At 38.3% G+C, this 20741-nt stretch overlaps 1 protein-coding gene across 1 annotated transcript in view; it reads right to left on the reverse strand.

Moving 5' to 3' along the window:
• Window positions 1–609: 609 nt before the first annotated feature.
• Window positions 610–20741, reverse strand: part of ror1 (receptor tyrosine kinase-like orphan receptor 1) — a 118333-nt gene continuing 98201 nt past the window's right edge. Inside the window, exons 5-9 of the mRNA XM_039691673.2 lie at window positions 8557–8684; window positions 7583–7900; window positions 7254–7499; window positions 4972–5180; window positions 610–3829 (exon numbers count right to left, since the gene is read on the reverse strand). Coding sequence (XP_039547607.2) covers window positions 2390–3829; window positions 4972–5180; window positions 7254–7499; window positions 7583–7900; window positions 8557–8684 — 2341 coding nt within the window. The 3' untranslated portion in view covers window positions 610–2389. The remainder of the gene's footprint in view (window positions 3830–4971; window positions 5181–7253; window positions 7500–7582; window positions 7901–8556; window positions 8685–20741) is intronic.

Genomic DNA, 20741 nt, shown 5'->3' on the forward strand with positions numbered 1-20741 from the left:
GCTTTAATAGTTAACTCCAAAATTAAAATAGTCATCATTTACTCCCCATCATATTGTTCCAAACCTGTAAGAATTTCTTTTTTTCTGTGGAACACAAAAGATGATATTTTGAAGAATGTTGGTATCCAGACAGTTGATGGCACCCACTGACTTCCATAGTATTTTTTCATCACTGTCTAATTACTAACATTCTTTAAAAGATCTTTGTGTTCAACAGAAGAAACTCATACATGTAGGCTAACATAATAGTATGGTAATTAAAATTATTAATTTTGGTAGTTAATTACACTGATGAATTTAATAAATTGTTGGATGCAATTGGCTTTATGCACAGCTGCACTACTTCCTTGTTTCCTGTCTGCCATTATTGGAAGAATTGATTAATTCAGGTGTGCCTGACCTCAGTAGTCACGGCAACAATAATCAGACACACTTAATCAAGTTTGGCCAATAATGGCTGACAGGAAACAAGGAGCTGGCTTAAGTTCAGGAAGTAGTGCAGATGTGCATAAAGCCAATACAAACTTTAATCTTGAAAAATATTTTAATGACGTACGCTCATTTGAGATTGTATCAGAACGTCAGGAAAAAAGACATTGAACTAAGCTGTTTCTTTAAGTGGCTTTTATAATGTCAACACACTGTATGTTCAGACGTACAATAATAAGACTGCAATATTGATGAAAAATAGTGACAAATCATATAAAAATAAACCATTGATCTACAAATTAGTTTTTCGTGCATAACGTCTGTTCATGAAATGTCATGACGTATCATGATTGTCCAAAAGGATCAATTTTATAGGTCACAAGCAATCATGTCTTCACAAAACACTGTAGGCCTACCCTGCATAAAAGATTAATTCTTGATTGTCTTCAACACAGGAAAAGAGTGTCTTTGAAATAAACAGTTGCATAGCAACAAACCAAAATGCTAATGAACATGACATAGAGCTGCTTGCTAAAAATGATCAAATCTGTTTAATCCGTGAAATTTCCGTGAAATGTCAAGAGATTAAACGAGCTACAATCTCGGAGAGAGAAGAAAGTTAACAAACATCAAATGAAAGCTAAGAAATAGCAGGCACATACAGTTTTACCGTGAGACAAATAGAACTTCATTCAATCAGAGTCGCAGATTGACACTGACCTCTAGAGGAATTTTTAGGCATTACATTCTATAGGTAGTGAGGAGTTCATGTTAGAAAAAGTTCTGCATCATCATTAATAAGATAGATTTCACATATGCTTTGACAAACAGTGGTGTGAAAAGTTTCCGACACATTTAGATGATTTAAAAGCTATCCTGGCAGTTTGTATGCTCTAAGGCACATATAGAGTATACAAGGAAACCTTGTGAATGTTTTCTGGTTGCCTGAATTTCAGCTATATTATGGGCGTACAGGCAGCATTTAATGACCAAAAAATGATATAACAATCCTGTATGCGAAAGTAGGAAGGCAAAAAACCATGTCCCAATCCAATGATTGTGACACATCCTGTCTTGAAACCTTCATCTGCTTATGATATCCCACTATCATGTGCATGTGAATTCAGCTGAACTAAAAAGAAAAAAATGACACCAGAAAGTTGCGGTTTGCAGTTAGTTTTGACTGAAATTAGTATTGTGGTATTTATTGTGGTCTTTGCTGTAAGAGGCACCTTTAAAACACATGTGTTGTCCTAGAAGTCATTGGCTTACAGCAGGGCAACAAGTCAGCTGCCTAAGCTTTCGGACGTCGCTCTGATGTGCCTCGTGGTTTGAAATCATTTGAATAACACCACAGTAATAGAAGAATCTCACAGAACACATTATCTCCCACAAGTACACATGCCTGGATTCCTAATAAAATGAAGGCACATATGGTGGCCATGATTAAAGCAACATCTTTTTTTTAATATTAAGGCATTGGTGATATATATTTGCAAAATGATTCCCTTAATTCTTCTTTAGGGTTAGATTTCAATGCAATATTAATGCATTGAAACGAATTCAATAAGTCCAAAATGCTATGACGAGACAGAGACCAAGGCATTCATAAGTCTTCCGGAAGTTTTCAAGTCGTCGACGAATGAAAAAGGAGTCAAACGGGATGACAAAGCAACATCTCTGTCGAAAATAACATTGAAAGGGCATCATCAATGCTTGAAAAAAAAAAATGGACATTTCAAGGCCACGTTTAGTCACATTGAGCCGAAAAAAGTGGCATGAAGCTTCACAGAGAATATGTGAATATACAAGTTTCCTTTAAGACACGTTTATAAAACGACATTAAAATATAAACTTTCGCATTTTGTTCAGGCTATTTTATATTTACAAGGAAGAAGAAACAAAAAAACATTAAAATATCAATAATTATTATCAATACACAGGACAAAACATCATGTATTCACAAATCGGCTGTAATGATGGATTCACTGTACATCAGTCTGTTAGTGTCAGCCAGCAGTGCTGCCTGACTTTGGTCTATTTGCATGGCCTTCTGTGCAAAATGTCCAAAAACTGGCACTGTGCCGCCCGTCATTGCTGTCATGGGTGTCAGGGTGACACAATGAGAAAGCAAGGGTGTGTTGGCGTCATGATTGGAGCCTGTGGAGGGGACGCTGGTCACGTGACCCGTGCTGGTTGAGCCGCTGGCGCTGCTGGGCGACCGGCTCTTTGGCGGAGGGCAGTGTTGCACCACCTGTGGAGGGCCCTGAGATGTGGCGAAATGGGCTGCAGGGAAGGCAGCATAGCCAGGTGGGATAGGGTATCCGTTCACAGGTATAAAACGCTGGTTCTGTGGCATCGGCGCCGCCATGAAGCCCGCGATTTGTCCCGGTGGGAGGTTCTGTGGAGCTCCGTAGATGTATCCGGCGTAGCGCGGGCTGCTGAGGTTGCTGACGGGGCTGGCGCTCAGAGAGGTAGTCTGGGTGGTGGCGTTGCCTCCAGATGGTGTGCTGGAGCTGGCGTGGGAAGACAGACCCTCCCAAGCACGGAGTCGGCTGTGTATGTCTTTAAATCTGGGCCTGCGAGCGGGACCCTCCTGCCAGCACTCCGTCATCAGAGCATACATGCGAGGGGGACAATCCTCCGGGCAGGGCAGCAGCTGCTTTTTCCGCACCATCTCGATCACTTCCTGGTTGCTGAAACCGTAATAGGGCTGCAGGCCGAAGCTGAAGATCTCCCACAGAACCACACCGAACGCCCAAACGTCGGAGTCTGTGGTGTACTTCCCGTAAACGATGGCCTCCGCTGACATCCAGCGAATAGGAAGGAGCGTTTTGGGTTGGACTCTGAAATAATCAGAGGCGTAGATATCTCTCGACATGCCTAGATCCGAGATTTTGACGTGGAGCTGCTCCCCAACCAGGATGTTTCTTGCCGCAAGGTCTTTGTGGACGAAAAAATGGCTGGCGAGGTACTCCATCCCGGCTGCAACCTGAATGGCCATGTGCAGGAAGTCCGCATGGTCGAGGCTGGACTTGACGGTGCCGTCCTCGTCGCTGCTGCAGCCCACATCCGAATGGGGAGAGCGCATGATGAGGAATTCGTGGAGGTCCCCTTGGGCCAGGAACTCGAAGAGCATGCAGACGGGCTGCTCTTGGGTCACGACACCCAGAAGACAAACCACATTGGGATGATGAAGTTCTGCCAGGACAGATGCTTCCTGCTGGAAATCCCCCCAGTTTTGTGCACTTGAGATGTCCTTCAGTGTTTTTATGGCCACTAGCTGGGCGTGTTCCATGCCTGGCAAGTACAGGTGACCTTTGTAGACCTTACCAAAGGAGCTCTCGCCCAGCTCCTCCATGAAGCGCACTGCAGACAGAGGAAGCTCTTTGGCTTTACTCTAGAGAACAGAAGGAAACAGAAAGGTAAGTATGGGGTGGTCAGGTTGATCTTTTTTTTGTTAGTTTAAATTTATAGTAGCCTTATTTTTTTCATCTTTTGCTCTGTTGCTGAAAAACAAGACGTTACAACCTCAACCGTTGACAACACACATGCATAAAATCTGTTTGTACATTTACGTGCTTGGCAGACGTGGTCTTACCACTTACACATTAGTCACTGATTCTATTACTCTTTTATCCCCTATATGCGTGATAGATGTAAAATAACATCCATAATGCTGTGTGATTGGTATGGACAAGACTCTGGATCATGAAACAGGAAATAAAAAAACGCTACATCTAAAGGAGACATGAATACTGTCGTTTAAAAGAGGAGTCTTTTTTGTTGTTGTTGAAAGAAGCAGCTGTTTCGTGTTAGCGTCAACTCTGCCTGAGGCTAAACATGTCTCATCCCTGTTTTGGATATTACTTGAGTGAGTGTATGACCTTTGTATGACCTGTGGCCTGCAGCTGAGACTGTAGATGAGAGGTCTCAATGTGTTATAGATACAAACAGCACTTCATGGTGTCAAAAGGTCTGATTAACACTAGAACTGACTGGGACTAGCATCATCTCTTCAAAATATTTGTTGGTAAAAATGTCACTTTAATCAGTGACCAAGACGAAAAAGCAGGGAAAAACTATTTTCAAGCGAAAATCTCATTTGAATCTGCTTTAAATGATCCAAGCAGAATGATAACAATATAATTATTATTTTTAGATTCCTCTCTGGGTCTGGAAGAGATTGCCTCCATATGCTCATCCCTCCTGCCATTTTGCCTCTGTTTTGAGCAGCCCCCTTAACCCCCACCCCATCACCCAGGAATGCACAGTAATTCAAACGTTATGGGAATGCCCCACAATTCCAATAGACAAAAATTATAAGAATAAAAGTCTAAATAGGTGCACTGATAGCGTTGTTTATTTTCACGTGTGGTCTGTATTGTTTTACCACCCAATTCACTGAAGGAATTAGGCCAATCATTAATGACTTCAACCTAGCATTTAGCACCTAGATTGTAGGTGGCGGGTTTTAGTGTTGAAAAAATCAAATGATCACTCGGTGTAGATGCACCTCATGGTTAGTTCTGATCATCTCACCTTTGGTTTGTAGGCCGTGAGCATGGACATTTCCACGTTCTGGCCACGGACGGGTTTGGGCTGGCGTGGTGCCTGTGGACGTGAGGCTTTCTGGTTGTTTCGGCACACACAAATGAAGAAGAACAGCAGGGCGATGGCCAGCGGTATAGCCACACTTGGTACCAGGATGTACAGGATCCCCATACTGCTGCCCCCATGTTTTGGCAAATCTGACGACAAGCAATACATTAAAAAACAATTAACCCTCTGGGGTTGTTCGGCCCAAATGGACCCGAAGAATTGAAATAATTTTTTTTTTTAAATCACAGCTTCCTCGGAATGGTCCGAAATTTGGTGACTTTGTTGGTATTTGGTGTTTGAACACCCCAAAAAATTGGGGACAGGATGTGAATAGTCTAAGTGGTTTTAAAAAAAAAATAGTCACACTTGGGGTGTTCGGGTCCAAATGGACCCACATGGAAAATTAATGGGAAATTGGCAAAAATGTGAAAATACTGAGGTTTTTTTGTGCGTACAATCTACAAATCAGCCACGATCTTGAAAAAAAGCACACAACAGTGAAGGGGTGAATCTATAAAACATCAAGAGAGCAAAACCATTTGGACCCGAACACCCCAAGTGTGACTCTGAAACGAACAACCCCAGAGGGTTAACTAAATATGAAAATTCTGTTTTGACAACAAAAACATGTTTTGGAGTAAAATCATCCACAGATTACCCAAGAATGGCTATATTCAGAAAGGAATACTATCATAATAGTGTATAAAACACAATCTCATTACATGCATGTTCCATCAGTGGCTGGCACCCAGTCGGAACACACCAACCCGACGCCGACGAACTAGCGCTGGTGAAATCCGTCCGTGTTGTCGCCTCTCGTCTGCTCTCGTTGTGGTAAAAAGCGGCACGTTGTGGTAAAAAGCGGTCTTGTCATGGACTCGTGTGCATTTTGACTCGGAATTGACTTGTACTCGGAGTCTCGAACATATTAGGACTCAAACTTATTCCTGAGTCACTCGAGTCCCATTCAAAATATGTCATGATTTTTGTTGTATGTTATTATTTCTTTAAATTGTTTTTGATTGAAACGTCCAATGACTGCTGACTTTCTTGTGTGCAACTGCGGATGACTTGAGACTATAACGTCTGCGGGACGCAAATGCAGCAGGACCCAGGCAGTGTTGGGTAAGTTACTCTAAAAAAGTAATTAATTACTAGTTACTAATTACCTCTTCAACAGTGTAATTAGATTACTGTACTAATTACTCTCTCTAAAAAGTATTTAATTACTTACTAATTACTTTACAAATCCCATATCAATCTCAACCAGCTGAATAATACAAGGATAGACATGAATCTGTTTTAATTCTTTGAAATAAATACTATAAAATTGCATGAACTATCCTTAAACAGACCAAGGTGGAGAAGGTTACATTATAAAAACATACTTTTTAGCATCAGACAATACATTTTGATGTTAAACCCACTACTGTTCTATGTCTGATCTCATGACATTTCACATTTTTTTCATACATATTTTACAATAATTCATACGAATTTTTACGAGTGCGGTCGTAATATTTAGACACCTCATAAAATGCATACGAATCGCTGTGAGATCGGATTGATCTATACACAGTAGCTATTTACCTAAATTACATCAGAAGTAACTGTAATTAAATTACAGATAAATTAAGAGTAATCCCTTACTTTACATTTTCAAGGGAAAAGTAATTAAATTACAGTAACTAATTACTTAGTAATTAGATACACCCAACACTGGACCCAGGTCAGATGTGATGTGGAGCCTCTAGCTCAATTATGTATCGAAAATGTCTGCCTTATCATCCATAATTCAGTTTGCATGTAAGAGCCACACAGAAGTTGTCTGCAGTAATGTTATGTGAAATAGCACTTACTGATTGTAATCATTTTAAGTCATAATTGTAATAAAATGACCTTTACACCACTATGTGGCCTTTTTACCATTATACATGATTCCATGGTATATTTGGTTTACTGTTTGAGTAAGTATGGTGCCAATTTTATTGTTACCACCAAATATTTAACATATTCTTAAAGATATCTTTAAGTCTGGTTTCAGACCCAACCTTAGGTTATCCGACCTCTCTGGTCTCGACTCGGACTCGACTCCCTTTGGTCTCGGTCTCGACTCGGACTCGAGTGAGCTGGTCTCGACAACAACACTGCAGTATACAGTGAATGATTCTCTCCTTTTCTTTTGTTGTTTGATTAATATCAATATAAGCAGGGCGTCTCACCACATGGAGGAATGTCGCAGAGCTCCATGCGCACGCTCTCATCTAGGGTGAAGCACCAGGGAGCGTCGTGCTTGTTGCCAGGGTTGCGACAATAGGAATGTCCCCCATTGAGCTCTGGGTAACGCATGGCCAGGAAGGTGTGACTGTGGGGATACTGCGAGTTCCATGGTTGACACTGTCTACCAGATTTAGTCACGCTGACTGTGCCGCGGTAGTCCGAACCACTGTTGTTATAACATTTGTGGCCTAAAATAGGAGAAACAAACAGAATTTATTTAGTTTTCTATAAAATGACAAATCTTTTTTTTTTAACTATACAAAATACTTACTTTTAATAATGGTCTCAGCTATTGGAATGCCTATTCTCATGCAGTTGGCAGCATCAAGGCTGTCCGAAGCGGCAAGGTCTTCACAGTTGGGCAGTTTGAGACGTTTGAGGATGACAGGGTTAGAGCGAGCGATGATGTACTCAGTCTTACACAGGTCGTTCTCCAGAATCTCACACTCGTCCTTGCATAAATCTCGAGGTTTGTCCATGCCAGAGCTGCGGTCACATGTTGGGAAGGCAAAATGGCACAGGGAGGGAATAGCGAACTGGGAGCAGCGATCTGAAAGGTGATTGGAGGTGCCAATCATAGTGAATGCCGCTGGGGAAAAAAACAGAAGTCTTTTATACAGTGGTTGCCTCCAGATTCGAAAACAGGAATGAGCCATTGTGTGGACTCCAACAAGCTACGCACTGGTCTAGTGTATTCGAGGGAAATTATATCTTACACACTAACAACAAAGAGACTAAAGTTACAGAGAACTGTTGCGGTTTCGAAAGAAGTTGTGTGATTCAAAAACAAATTGACTGCTCACTCTAACCACAGTGAATGCCTGTGTTCTTAAATGGCTACAATTGAAAACTTTCTCACAGAAAACAAAAAAACAATTCAAATTTAAAACTTAAGCCAGGCTTAGGCCGGTTAACATGTGCATGATACTAAGATTTAGCCATGGAAAAAATAACCTCAAACTCTCTCTTAAAAAAGAGAAAGGTTCGCAGTGCTGTAGTATGGTGATGATATCTGATGTAATACCATGGCACATAAATAAGATGGTACTGAATGATATTGATTGAATGATACTATATTCCCGTAGCATGGGATTTACAGGGTAATTTAAAGTACACAGGCTAGCTGTTTTATCTAAGGCTTCAAACTGATTTAATCAGCTGCGTTTCGGTTGAACTGTACAATATAGTCAGGGACACAGGAAAAAGCTCATTTTGGAAGGATTGAATGTTTCTTTGGTGGACTACCTGTGATTTGGGTCTCAATCTCGCCCTGCATCTGCAGCGAGTCTACAAAGATACTCCTGTTTCCTATGAAGCGAGCGCACGCAATCCCTCTGTACGGCTGGCAGAAACCTTCCTCATCAAAATCATCTCTGAAAACAAAATAAAAATGAAATGTTCATGTTAATTATGGTCATTAGTTAAGCAGGCTTTAAAAAATAATATCAAGTCCAAACTCCCCTACTTTGGCTTTCATCAAAGCATTGTAGTTTTATTTATTTATTTTGGCAGAAGGGATTCCTATGAGGCTGTAATTCTAACTCCAAACACTAGAGGGCAATGGGAACCAGTGGATCACATAAATGCACATCCCACAGAGCCAAATTTGGCATATTTGATCAGCCTATTCAATACAATACAAACCCAATATATGAAAAAAAAAACATTCGAACTGAATCTAATACAGACCTGGATATATCATTTAAACCATTCAACATTTCATAAATAATAAAAAAGATGTTTTGTTCTGTGTCTGCATAAAATACCCTGTAATTTGAACCATATGAACGAGTGGTTCATTCAAAAGCGTATGTCATCCATATATACACTTTGAGAAAGAGTCACTGCTGGATTTGTGATTTGCAGTGTGGTAAACCAAAACAATTTGACTTAATGTGTTTGATAAAATGAGAGAAAACAATGATCAGGTTATGAACAGTTCAAATAAACAGACTAAATTTGAAGAAGAAAAAAAATCAATTAAAATGGTTGGTGGTGTTAATGAAAAGCAGGCGTGTGAAAGGTCAGAGGTCAAAAGTCAAAGGAGTGTCTGAGGAGTAAACGTCAACCCAGACATTAGCACTCAATCTGGCTATGTTTGCGATGGAATACAAGCTTACTATTTATTGAATACTGGACATTTACTACATACTACACACTATTCTTTAAAAATAGTATGTGAAAGAATAGGCATTATCCTATGGTCTTACATATTAAACGAGTTTTAAACAGTAGTATATTACATTTTTGTCACATGACCATATAGCGTCCGTATATAAAGTAAAATATTTACTTTATCTTCCAAAAGTTTGAGGTCGGAATTAAGTATTTTTAAAAAAAAAATGTTTTTGACAGACAAAGTTATGTTTACCAAGCTCCGGCGCAAAATGAACCTAATAAAACATCGGTACCTAGTCAACCGTTCTCTGAGATTTGTTTTCATAATAATCGAATCAATGTAAAGAGTTTTATCTCTAAAAACTATTTAGCGTATAACGCTAGTCGCTAGTAATGGGGGCATTTAATAAGTAAAAAGAAAACACTAGTTTATACCACTAACAAGGCTCAAAATAGCCCCACACAAACAGCGTGCTAAGTGAGCTGAACTGTATGAAGTTCAGTAAACTGTCGACTGTGTTTGACTAGTCGAGACTGTTTTCCAAAGATGGCTTTTGTCTGTATCGAAGTGAACTGTCTTTATAAACTATCTTCTTATTAAACGGTCTGTACATTTACAAAGTTCTCAAAGCTTCGTTTTGCATGTAGGGACCCTCATTATGCTACTGTGTTAGTGTGGGGCTATTTTGAGTCTTGTTAGTGGTATTAGCCAGCGATTATCATGAAAGCAAATCTCAGAGAACGGTTAAATAGGTACCAATGTTTTATTAGACCAAAGGTTCATTGTACGCCGGAGTTCTCCTTTAATATTCAGCAGCCAATTGCTCCAGTCCTCAGTGTCATGATCCTTCAGAAATCATTCTACTTCTGATTTAGAGCTAAAAAAAAAACCCTTGAAAACCGTTGTGAAAATATTTGTGTTTTTTTGTTGTAACAAACTCTCACGTTTGACCAATTGAATGCATCCTAGCTGGATAAAAGTATTATTTTCTTAAAAATGGTAGTCTATAAACACGCTAAAAGTACAGTTCTGTTTTGTAAGAGTGAAAAGGTTGAATAAAAAAATGTGCCCTGTCAAGTTTCATGTAAAAACAGTTCAATCTAAAATTCCGAAACAGTATAGGAAAAAAAATCTTCACAGCTCTCCAGCATGTGCGTCACAGGAGAATGCATTGGTAACTGTGGCCACCCACAGAAAGCTAAATGACAAGGAGGAACAGTTGTTGTGGAGAATTACAACCTATTTTTGCATAATATTATTTTTTTTTCTCCAAATCTTTCTTCCTGTCTTGCACGCATGCACACATACACATGAACACACTCCAGTCAGTTCATCGGCGTGCATATATTTGTGTGTATGATTTTCTTACTAAGCGTGGGGCTTGTTTCTGTAAACGAAGGAAGGAAGTGGGCATTTCTTTACGTAACAGTGCCATTTGGAAGTCAGTGATAATTAAAGGAAAAGTGTGAGCTGTAACACAAACAGTTGACTGAGCCATGACAGTGATGCAACAAGAACAAGAGAAGGTTCTTAGCACACACACACACACACACACACACACGATATGCTTTTCAACATGCTCTTCAGATCCAGCACATTGTGGAATTCCTACAGGATTCTAAAACCTTCCTGCTAAACCTATTGAGTCAAGACAGGAAGGAGTGAGGAGTCTAAAAATGCTCCCCCGAGTGCTGAGTTCCAGAGAAATCAACCTGAGAAAGATGCACATTAAACATTACCAAGATGGATGTGTAATCCTTCAGGGTGTCCTATTCTTGAGGACGTGTAGCCCAAACCATTCGCAAACAATTAAACAAAAGGGCCAAAAACTCTGGAGAACAGAGGAAAAGGCTTTTATTTCATATCTCTCTAATTTAATACATTATTTTACTACATTTTTATTGACAATTTAAACAAGAATTTCTTATTATTTGTTGTCCCCTTTTGTTTTAATGAAAGCAGCAGTCAAATTTCTACAGCTTAAGAACAACTATGAGATATTACAATAATTCATAATTATGAGATGAAAAGTCAAAATTATGAGATAAAGTAAAAATCATAACAAAAACATTGAAATTACAAGATTATGAGAATTATACACCATAATTATAAGTAACATAAAAGATAACAAAAAGTTGAAATTATGAGATATTAAGTCAATTGTGACACATTTTTGTCATAATTTCGTGTTTTCATCTAATAATGACTTCATATCTCAAATGTCAACTTTTTATCTCATAATTATGATTTACCAAAACTTAATTTTTATTTATGTGGCTGATTTCACCAAGTGCAACATGTTCCTGGATCAACATTTTTTTTTGTTTTTATCCTGGAATAACATTTCAATCAACCAATCAGGGAAGTTTACAGTTTCTGTCAAGTTTAGGCTTACAATCAGGGTTAGGTGCTTCTACATCAGTGTTATTCACCTACCATTTCCCTCTGATTTTAGGGATAACCTATGGGTAGGTTTAGGTATATTGGGGTAGGGGTAGGGATATAGTTAGGATTAAATTCTCAGACAGGAATGTTGTTCCAGGTTCAATAAAATATGTTGACTCAATCAGGACGTCAGGAAATGGAGCTCTATAGACATGAACTCCGGCAAGTTTGTGTAGAGCCTGATAATGTTTTCCATCACAATTTGAGGATAATAAATGGCGAACTGACTTTAGATTCTACTGCATGTGCATGCTTACATGCAAGAAGAACATCTATGGTGACAAACAACCGGAGAAGATCTTTGCCTGATGTCTTGGTCGAGAAGTCGGCTATTTCAACATCAAACCTCTTTTTGATGCATGTGGTAAGGGGTCAGCTGATCACCAGATGATTTAATAACCTGGACCAAACAATGTCGTGATTTAAAATTTTGCGAATTGTTAAGAAGCTAAGCTCATGAAGCCGCATACTAACACAGTAACATATAAATATATATATATATATATATATCAAGATATTCCCCTCTGGAAACCATCTCCAATCTGCCTGGCCTGAAGCCTTTTCCATCTTTTTAGGAACTCTCCCTCCTTCTCCATCCATATTAAGGAGTCAAAAACACCTCTGTAAGCCATTTACTAAACTTCTTTGCCGCTCCACTTAAAAAGGAGCTATAGCAGGGAGGTTGATCAGTAAGGACAGTGAGATACTCTGTTTGGGATCTGAAAGCCATGCTGTGCACAAATGTGATTTTGAAGCAGATCTTACTGCTGACGCCAGATTTTGATGAACAGATATTTCCAATTAGTCCATTTTAAGATCAAGAGGCTTACTGGCCAACATTAAGAAAACTAATTGTAGATAAGCTCACTTACAGGTCTCCCACGATCATGGAAAACATGTGATTTCAAGCTCTGGAAACATCATGGAAATTATTAAGTTCTTAAATAGTAAAGTAAAACTGGTCCACAAGTCAGCATGATTTCATCAGTCTATCTGCTGATGGACTTTTGTACACTACAAAGAATGGTTCCTGACATACAAATGGACATCTGGAGCAATCTTTATGAAATTTAAGATCATGAAAATGCATTGAACCCTGTGCATTCAATCAAGCACTTTTATAATGAAACTATTAAAACCAGCTTCTTTTAAGTCATAATCACTAAGACTGAAAACACACTAAGACTATTGAAAATTCATGTTTAGTTGAATTAACAGACTTCTCTCTGCCTACATGTATATGTGAAGCACAATATATTTTCCAATAATTTGTCCCATAACATGCTCACACTGTTTTTTCCATCACTAAAGGATCCCTCCTACATTGTTAGATCATTTCTCTTTAATATTTTATGGGCTCCAATGTGATGCATGTGCTTAGAGTTTCTGATCTCTTCCAAATTCATGTCATACTTTATGTGCATATATAAACTTATTACATGCACCTCTGGAGTTTCTAATACTCAATATTTTCATCTCCGATACTATGTGTACCATGAAAGCAATGATGGTGCTTGCATTTCACTTCTCAATGACCGTGTGCTTGCCATTTCATGCAGTATGAATGCTAATGTCCATTTTATGCTGTTTTTGATGAAACACTTTCCAAAACATCTTAACTTTGTTGTTACAGTAAGTATGAGGGCATTCCAGAGTAGTGTTTGAGTTTGTAAAATTGAGTGTTTCATTGGCTATGTGTCTGCACACACACACTCCTTGAGGTTTTGGAGACTGCTCTGCATGCCAAATGTAGGACACATAAAAGTTCGTATAATGGATTATAAAGGACTAGACATGAGAAATAAATTTGAAAAGAGAAGATACAATTCAGAGTCAAACATTCTCCTCAGATAAAGTTTGACCTGGCTCAGTGGCAATATATGTAACAATGGTGAGAATATGAGTAACAGTGGACTGGTTTGTCCCTGGGAGCCTGTGGTCCGTGACTGCATCTCGGGAGGAAGGGAAAGACAGCCACCGAGGGACTCTCATTAGGAGCCACGAAGTAAAAGAGGAAAGAGTCCTCATGTTACACTACCACAATAGCAGCCTCTATTACAGAAGCAAAGGACACAACCCTGCGACCCCTGAGATCGCCCAGAAAGAGAGAATCAGGGCATGCAAACTATAGTCAAAGTCTAGACAAGTGATAAAAATGGTCATCATGGCTTTGACTATTGGAATGGTGGTATCCTGACAGCTCTACATCCATCAGCATCTGACAGAAGCCTGATTGACTGTGCAATTAAATCTATGATCTATACAGGGACCCAGAAGATTATCTGCCCCATCTCTTCACTCCGCATTAACCGTGTCACATCTCCTGAGGCTCAGACTCCAGTTTCTCAGTTTAAAGGTCTACGTCCACTGGGTGCGACTGCCGTCGTTGAAACAAATAATCTGGGTATTGTCTGTACGAGTGTATTATAACCCCCACAGATGATTTGTTTATACAATGTGCAGTTGAGTGATTTTCTAAACAAAAGAGGGCAGAAAGGTCAAGCTGTTAGGAGCCCATTAGGACGGGAGGTGACAACGTACATGGCGCAAAATAGTCTATGTTTGTTTTTCTAGTCACTGAGCCACAATGTGTACTGATGGTTAAATAACAAACAGAGCTGACTAGACAAGGTGTGACAACAAGTGATTAGGGGAAGTACGGAGTAAATGAATTGCATCACCTGATAGTGTTGTTTGTTTGCACATGCTTTCTGCCTTGTTTCAGCATCCAATACAAGGAATTATGCCAACTACAGTAGGTATCGGTGCAAACACACCCACAAAATGACTGCTAAAGACAATTTGCATGGAGCAATTCCTCATCTGTAGAGTCTTTGGTTGTGGAGGATACAGCAGGCTACCACAATATTTTTGAAAAAAGAATGTTATTCGCCATCTTTTAATGAATTATTGTTGTTATGATTAATAAAAATTGCAAACACACATCACTCTTAATCCCTAAACACATACCTTGGGACCCGAGACGTCATTCACTACCTTCCTTCTCATTTATTTTTTAAATTTAGACATCAACCTTCTTAATATTCTTCAGTCAATTTATTATAAACAATAAAATGAATAAAAGATTATAAACAATAAAATAAAGGCTGTTGGCCCATTCATTTTTGTACAAATTGTATAGGGTCACTAATGACCCGAAGTGTGTAACAGTTTAAGAGTATTTTTTGCTGCACAACAATAATTTGATCTTTGATGAATGAATAAGTGCAATAGACCTTTATTCCACAAGATATCAATGTCTGATACACAATAATGAAGTGACGTTTCACTCATAGTTACCGCAGGCAGAAAACAAAAGATTAGGAAGGATCATCAGCAAAACTTGAAATGGCTCAGCGATTTACTGCAAAGCAAGTACTGAATGAAATTAAATATTAGTTTCACTGTCATTTGATGGTAGATCTGGTGAAGAAGCTCTGAGAGATCAAATATTGATTTTGAAGATGTTGAAAATGATAGTTTTGAGAATATGTTTGAGTTAGCGAATATGAGTCCGATGCTGAATGTACTGGGAAATGAGCTCTGACGAGGACAGTGATGATGGTATAAAACATCTGATGAAGCTCAACAAAAGTAACAAAATATGTTTGTTTTTTTAAATTCTTCTGTAATTGTTACTCTAATATCAGTAGAGTTTTATATTATCGCGACAAGTAGATATCCATCCTTGTATGGAGCTCTACCGATTCACCCGAATGATAAACATTGCATTTAAGGGTTAAATGACATTTGGTTTACCACCTGATTTACATGGGAGATAATAGCACAATAAAATGAGCTAAAATAATAAATTATACTTTTTAAGTAATTAAAACATTTAAAAAGACTCAGTGATTAGTGATTAGTCTGGTTAAACTTCTGTGCTTATTGAACGAGAAATTTTTGTGCTGAATACTAAATTGGCACTCTGATTTCACGCTCAGTGTGTGCGTGTTTCAATACATTCGGGTGTGAATGCATCTGCTTGTGAGAAATGAATAAAACTGAATCCTGACACCACTGTTATTTACTTCATATGTTATTGCTCTCCGCGTGAATCTACATTCGTCTGCCAAAAAAACGACTGAAGTTCATGCTGTAATCAGTGTTGGCTCAAAGAACTGGCAGAGCACCACTAAACTGACAACATGACTCATATAATCACTAAGCAGAGTAAAGAACCACCTTCATCCAAGAAAGCTCTTCCACCATGTTTTGATATGTGCTTGCGATTTGTCACACCTTGTGATTTACAAAGACAAAGCCTGTAGATCATAATGAAAACACGGCTGTTTAAATGACAAGAACATGCCTGTTTAACACAGCCGGTGTGTTTTTATAGAGAGTGGGGAACCTTGAGTAATTATGCATTACTCACAGCTAACTTCCAGGTGTAGGAAAACACAGGGACTCCATGCGAGCCGGGGAATATCAATAAAAATCTCACTGTACACAACTGTCTCTGCTTTCCTTATGCATGACCTACAGTATTTATCTCTGTACGTATCAACAGAACAAATCATTATATGTTATGTATATCATTAAACTATCTTCACTAAGACATTATTTCATAACTTTAGCATATCCAAATCTGTAAAATACATTAAAAAAGAAAGGAACTTGCGCTGCAGGTAAGGGGTTATCCATTTGAGAAGGGCCCTGGGAATAAAGTTCATGCTCTCCCAATAAAAGTAAATTTACTGGCCCCATGTCCCTCTAAAAAGTAATGGGAATAAGACATAACTTATTCCCTCAGTGAAAAGAAGAGAGAAAGAAAGCATTTCTGAGCTTTCATTCATATTTACGGTTGTGTATCTAAACGTGCGCCCGCTGTAGCTCACGTGGAAGAAAAAAATCAGAAGCCTTTGGCTGCCAGACTTTGTTCATGGAAAATCTTGAAGAGAGGGTGCAGGGGAGAGAGTCGACAGAAAAAGGACTGCCAGAGGGAGAATGATTACATAATATAATTATAAAATAATATAAAAATACTACTTTGAATTTTTATATACAATAAAAGTTTGAGGGTGCATTACATGTCAGTGACATTTAAAGGGTTATGAAATGGCATCAGTAATTTAAGTCTGAAAAAACTTGAGGGTGAGTAAATGATGACAGAAGTTGTTGAATGAAATATCCCTTTGCATATTTCAAGTATTTCTACATAAAAATAAAAACGAGCATTGGCTTTTTTAATGAGTGAGTAAACGATGCACAGCTTGACATCATAAGCAACCTCATGAACTCATTCAAACAATGTACAGTCAGAGACAATATGAATATTAGAACAAATTACATTTCATAATAATTTTAAGACTTTAACACACACGTTTCCATGTTTTATGGGGGATTTCCATAGACATATTAATTGTTGTACTGTACAAACTATATAGTATAACCCCTTTCACTAAAGCTACCCATCATAAAAAACTTAACATATTTTTACATTTAAAAAAAAACTTCATTCTGTATGATTTAAAAGTTGTTTTTCTCTTGGGGACCAAAAAAAATATACATGTTCTGAATATATTATAAATGTACAGCCCAAAAATATTACTTTGGTCGTTTTATTCCAAATTTATCCATCGGCACTTTCATAGTAAAACGAGTTTTATAGACTATACAATTGTTTAGAACAACCTTCACGCATCCTTGCTCTGCTTAACTGAAATCCAAATATTTTGTCTGTGATGACCTAATATCAGCTGGCATATATTAACGGACCATTAAAATAAAGATAAACAGGCTGTCCATTGGCAGGACGGTGTGGTCTGCTGATGTAATTGAGTGGTAGAGGTTAATATGCCGTCATATGGGGTGCTGGGGAGGTATGCTGACCCACACTGCTTGCCCTCAGACTGGGAAAGAAGTTCTGACAAAAGGTCAGGCTCAAGTTTCAGACTGCACCTCCGCCATATATAATATACCAGGTTAAAGGTCATATACCAAGAGACTCATATTAAAGCTCCAATCTTCAGTCAATCAACACTTAGTTAAAAGAGCTCCATAACAAGCTAGAGATTTAGATCTTGACCAAGTCTGTGCTCACATGGTCAGCTAGTTTTCTGAAGTTGTTATAATCAGTTTTCGAGCTACAATAACAAAGTGCATATTTGGTAAATGAAATGTAAAGGTTGAATAAAAATGCTGTGAATAGAAGCATTAACACTAACTCAATTAAAAATTCGGATAAAGTCCGTGAAGTAATATTCACTGGATTGTAATTAAAAATGAAACGGGTAACTAAAAGATAGAAGTTAAAATAGTTATAAAATCACATTGTGAGATACATGTCATAATGGTTAGATATGGAACCACAATCATATGATATAAAGTTGCTATTACAAGGAATAAAGCTGCAATTATGAAAAATAGTCACAATTTCTTTTTTTAAACTCTTGAGTATGGAAATTTGGCTTCCACTGGGTTTCCAGTTCTATGGGTAATGTGTCCCATTAGATTAAAAATGTCTGTAAAAAAAGCCCAAAACTCTGACCTTGCAGTAAATCTGAGCTGCTTTTACAAGTTCCGTAACTCAATGTGCCAACTCAGAACGCTATACAAATAGCTGCTTGTTACTTTACAATTAAATGAATGTCCATAACAACACACCACAGTGACATGTTTCTGAAAAGACCAAATACAACTTCAAAAGAATCAAATATATCACATCAAAACTGAACAGCAGAACTTTAACATTAATCAAAGACTCTCCAATTTATGAGAGCCCTTTGGTAAATCTTTGCTGAAATGGAGAGCTTTCTAAAACTGAAGCACTTGAATAGCTTTCAGAAGTATTATGGTAGTCGTTACTCAAAAGAAGAACGAGGCCTCCATTAGGATGTGCTCCTTCACACAATGCTGAGGCTTCTGGGATGTCTCCAACAGCCCAGCCTTGAGTGAATAATGGTCTGGACTTTTTTTAAGATCAGTTTGATCCACTGTTAAAACGAAGAAGAGCATCTCGTTTTAAAAAAAAAAAAACACTTTCCCTTTTGGACAGCCAAGAGAAAGTTAAACAGACATGACAAGGCCTTGATAGACAAATTAATATTATTAACCTGGAAAAAATGTGATGTTATAAACAACCTTAAAGAAATCTATGGTTCAAATGCCTACTATTAAATAATTCCATTGATATTTCATGGGAAACCAGCAGCACAACTGCATTGTGTACATAAAGCTGTCTCCCTATAGTAAAAACACAGAACAGCAATCATGTTTAAAGTACAGTAATGATATTTGGATAACCTTAGCAGCTAAAGATAACCTTTTTTTGGGAAAAGTTTAATTTATCAACTACCGATTTACCGATCGTCGACGCGAAAGTGGGTAGTGGTTGCACTCATGGAGGATCAGGTTTAGGACGCATTTTCGCATCATACATGTGTTTACAGTGGAAGTTTGATGCGGCTGAGCTGGCGAATAACACGTCATAACCAAACATTATGTCGGGTAAACAATGATTTTATACAGACAAGCGCCTCCCCGCGAGAAATAAAACCTTTTAAAGGGTTAGTTCACCCAGAAATGAAAATTAAGTCATTTATTACTCAACCCCATGCTGTACCAACCCCGTAAGACCTTCGTTCATCTTCGGAACACAAATGAAGATATTTTTGATTAAATTTGAGAGCTGGATCACTACCACACATAAGCACCCTAAGAGATTGAAACCCAGAAAGTCGTTGAAGAATGTTTAAATATTCCAGGTGACTCAAGTATAAGTTTATCAAGCGACGGGAATACTTTTTGTGCGAAAAAACAAACAAAAATAACGACTTTATCCGACTACTCCTTTTCTTCCTTCTGGGCCTGAGACGAGATTTCAAGAGATTTCCATGATGCATGCGCGAGAACTGCGATCTAACTCTACTCCTCCTTGTTCAGTTCTCGCGCATGCGTCGTGGAAATCTCTTGAACTCTCGTTTCTGGCCTACAAGGAAGAAAAGGAATAGTCGAATAAAGTTGTTATTTTTGTTGTTGTTTTTTTCGCACAAAAAGTATTCTCATCGCATGAGTAGGCAAATTTTTTCTAGAGCTAATGCATCTCGGCTATATACTAGAGATGCACCGAGTATTAAGCCACTGAAAATTTTGGCCCAAAAGTGCATTTTCGGTTTTCGACCGAAAGACTTTTATCACCGAAACAATACAGCCGAAATGTTGTGATGACACAAACAGAAACCGCGACCTGCAAGTGCTGGTCTGAAGCAACATGTCTGCGGTGTGGACGTATTTCAGTATATCTGAACCAGCGAGGAGACGGAAGCCTTGTTTATACTTTCGCCTGCCTCCGCAACACGAGTCTCCACAGAGCACCGCTCCAAACGGTCGAGGCATTTATACTTGACGCGCTCGCCGTTGTACTATTCCTTGAAACGACAGGGGACGACTCAAGTAACTGTCCTCTAACCATCCGGAATCGGTGAGAAGAAGAAAGATAAACACATGACAATGTTTATTTTTTAGTATTCCACCACCAATACAAAAATAATCATGTAAAATCCAGTAAACCCTGAGATTATTACTTGTGACATTACTAAAAAATATGTATACGGGAACACGTATGTATACAACTAAATGAACGCTCTCTTAAATATTTTCTAATTTCACTAAACATATTTCATTAAGTTTCGTGTACATTTGTATTAAACATGGACCTTCATTAAAAAGGATTTTTATGCTATTGTATGCTATTTTTTTAAAATGTAAGCAACTAATTTAGACGTGCAAACTGGGTGCTGGTGTGATGAGAAGTTCGTGCTCGGCTTTGTTTTTATGAGAGAACATTTAATTTTAAAACCTTTCTGCAGGCCAGTAGATTATTATTTAATGTACACATGAGTGGGGTCAAGTTAAACATTTT

This window comes from Pimephales promelas, chromosome 8 (assembly GCF_988280905.1).
Source record: "Pimephales promelas chromosome 8, fPimPro1.hap1.1, whole genome shotgun sequence".
In the NCBI taxonomy this organism is placed as follows: Eukaryota; Metazoa; Chordata; class Actinopteri; order Cypriniformes; family Leuciscidae; genus Pimephales; species Pimephales promelas.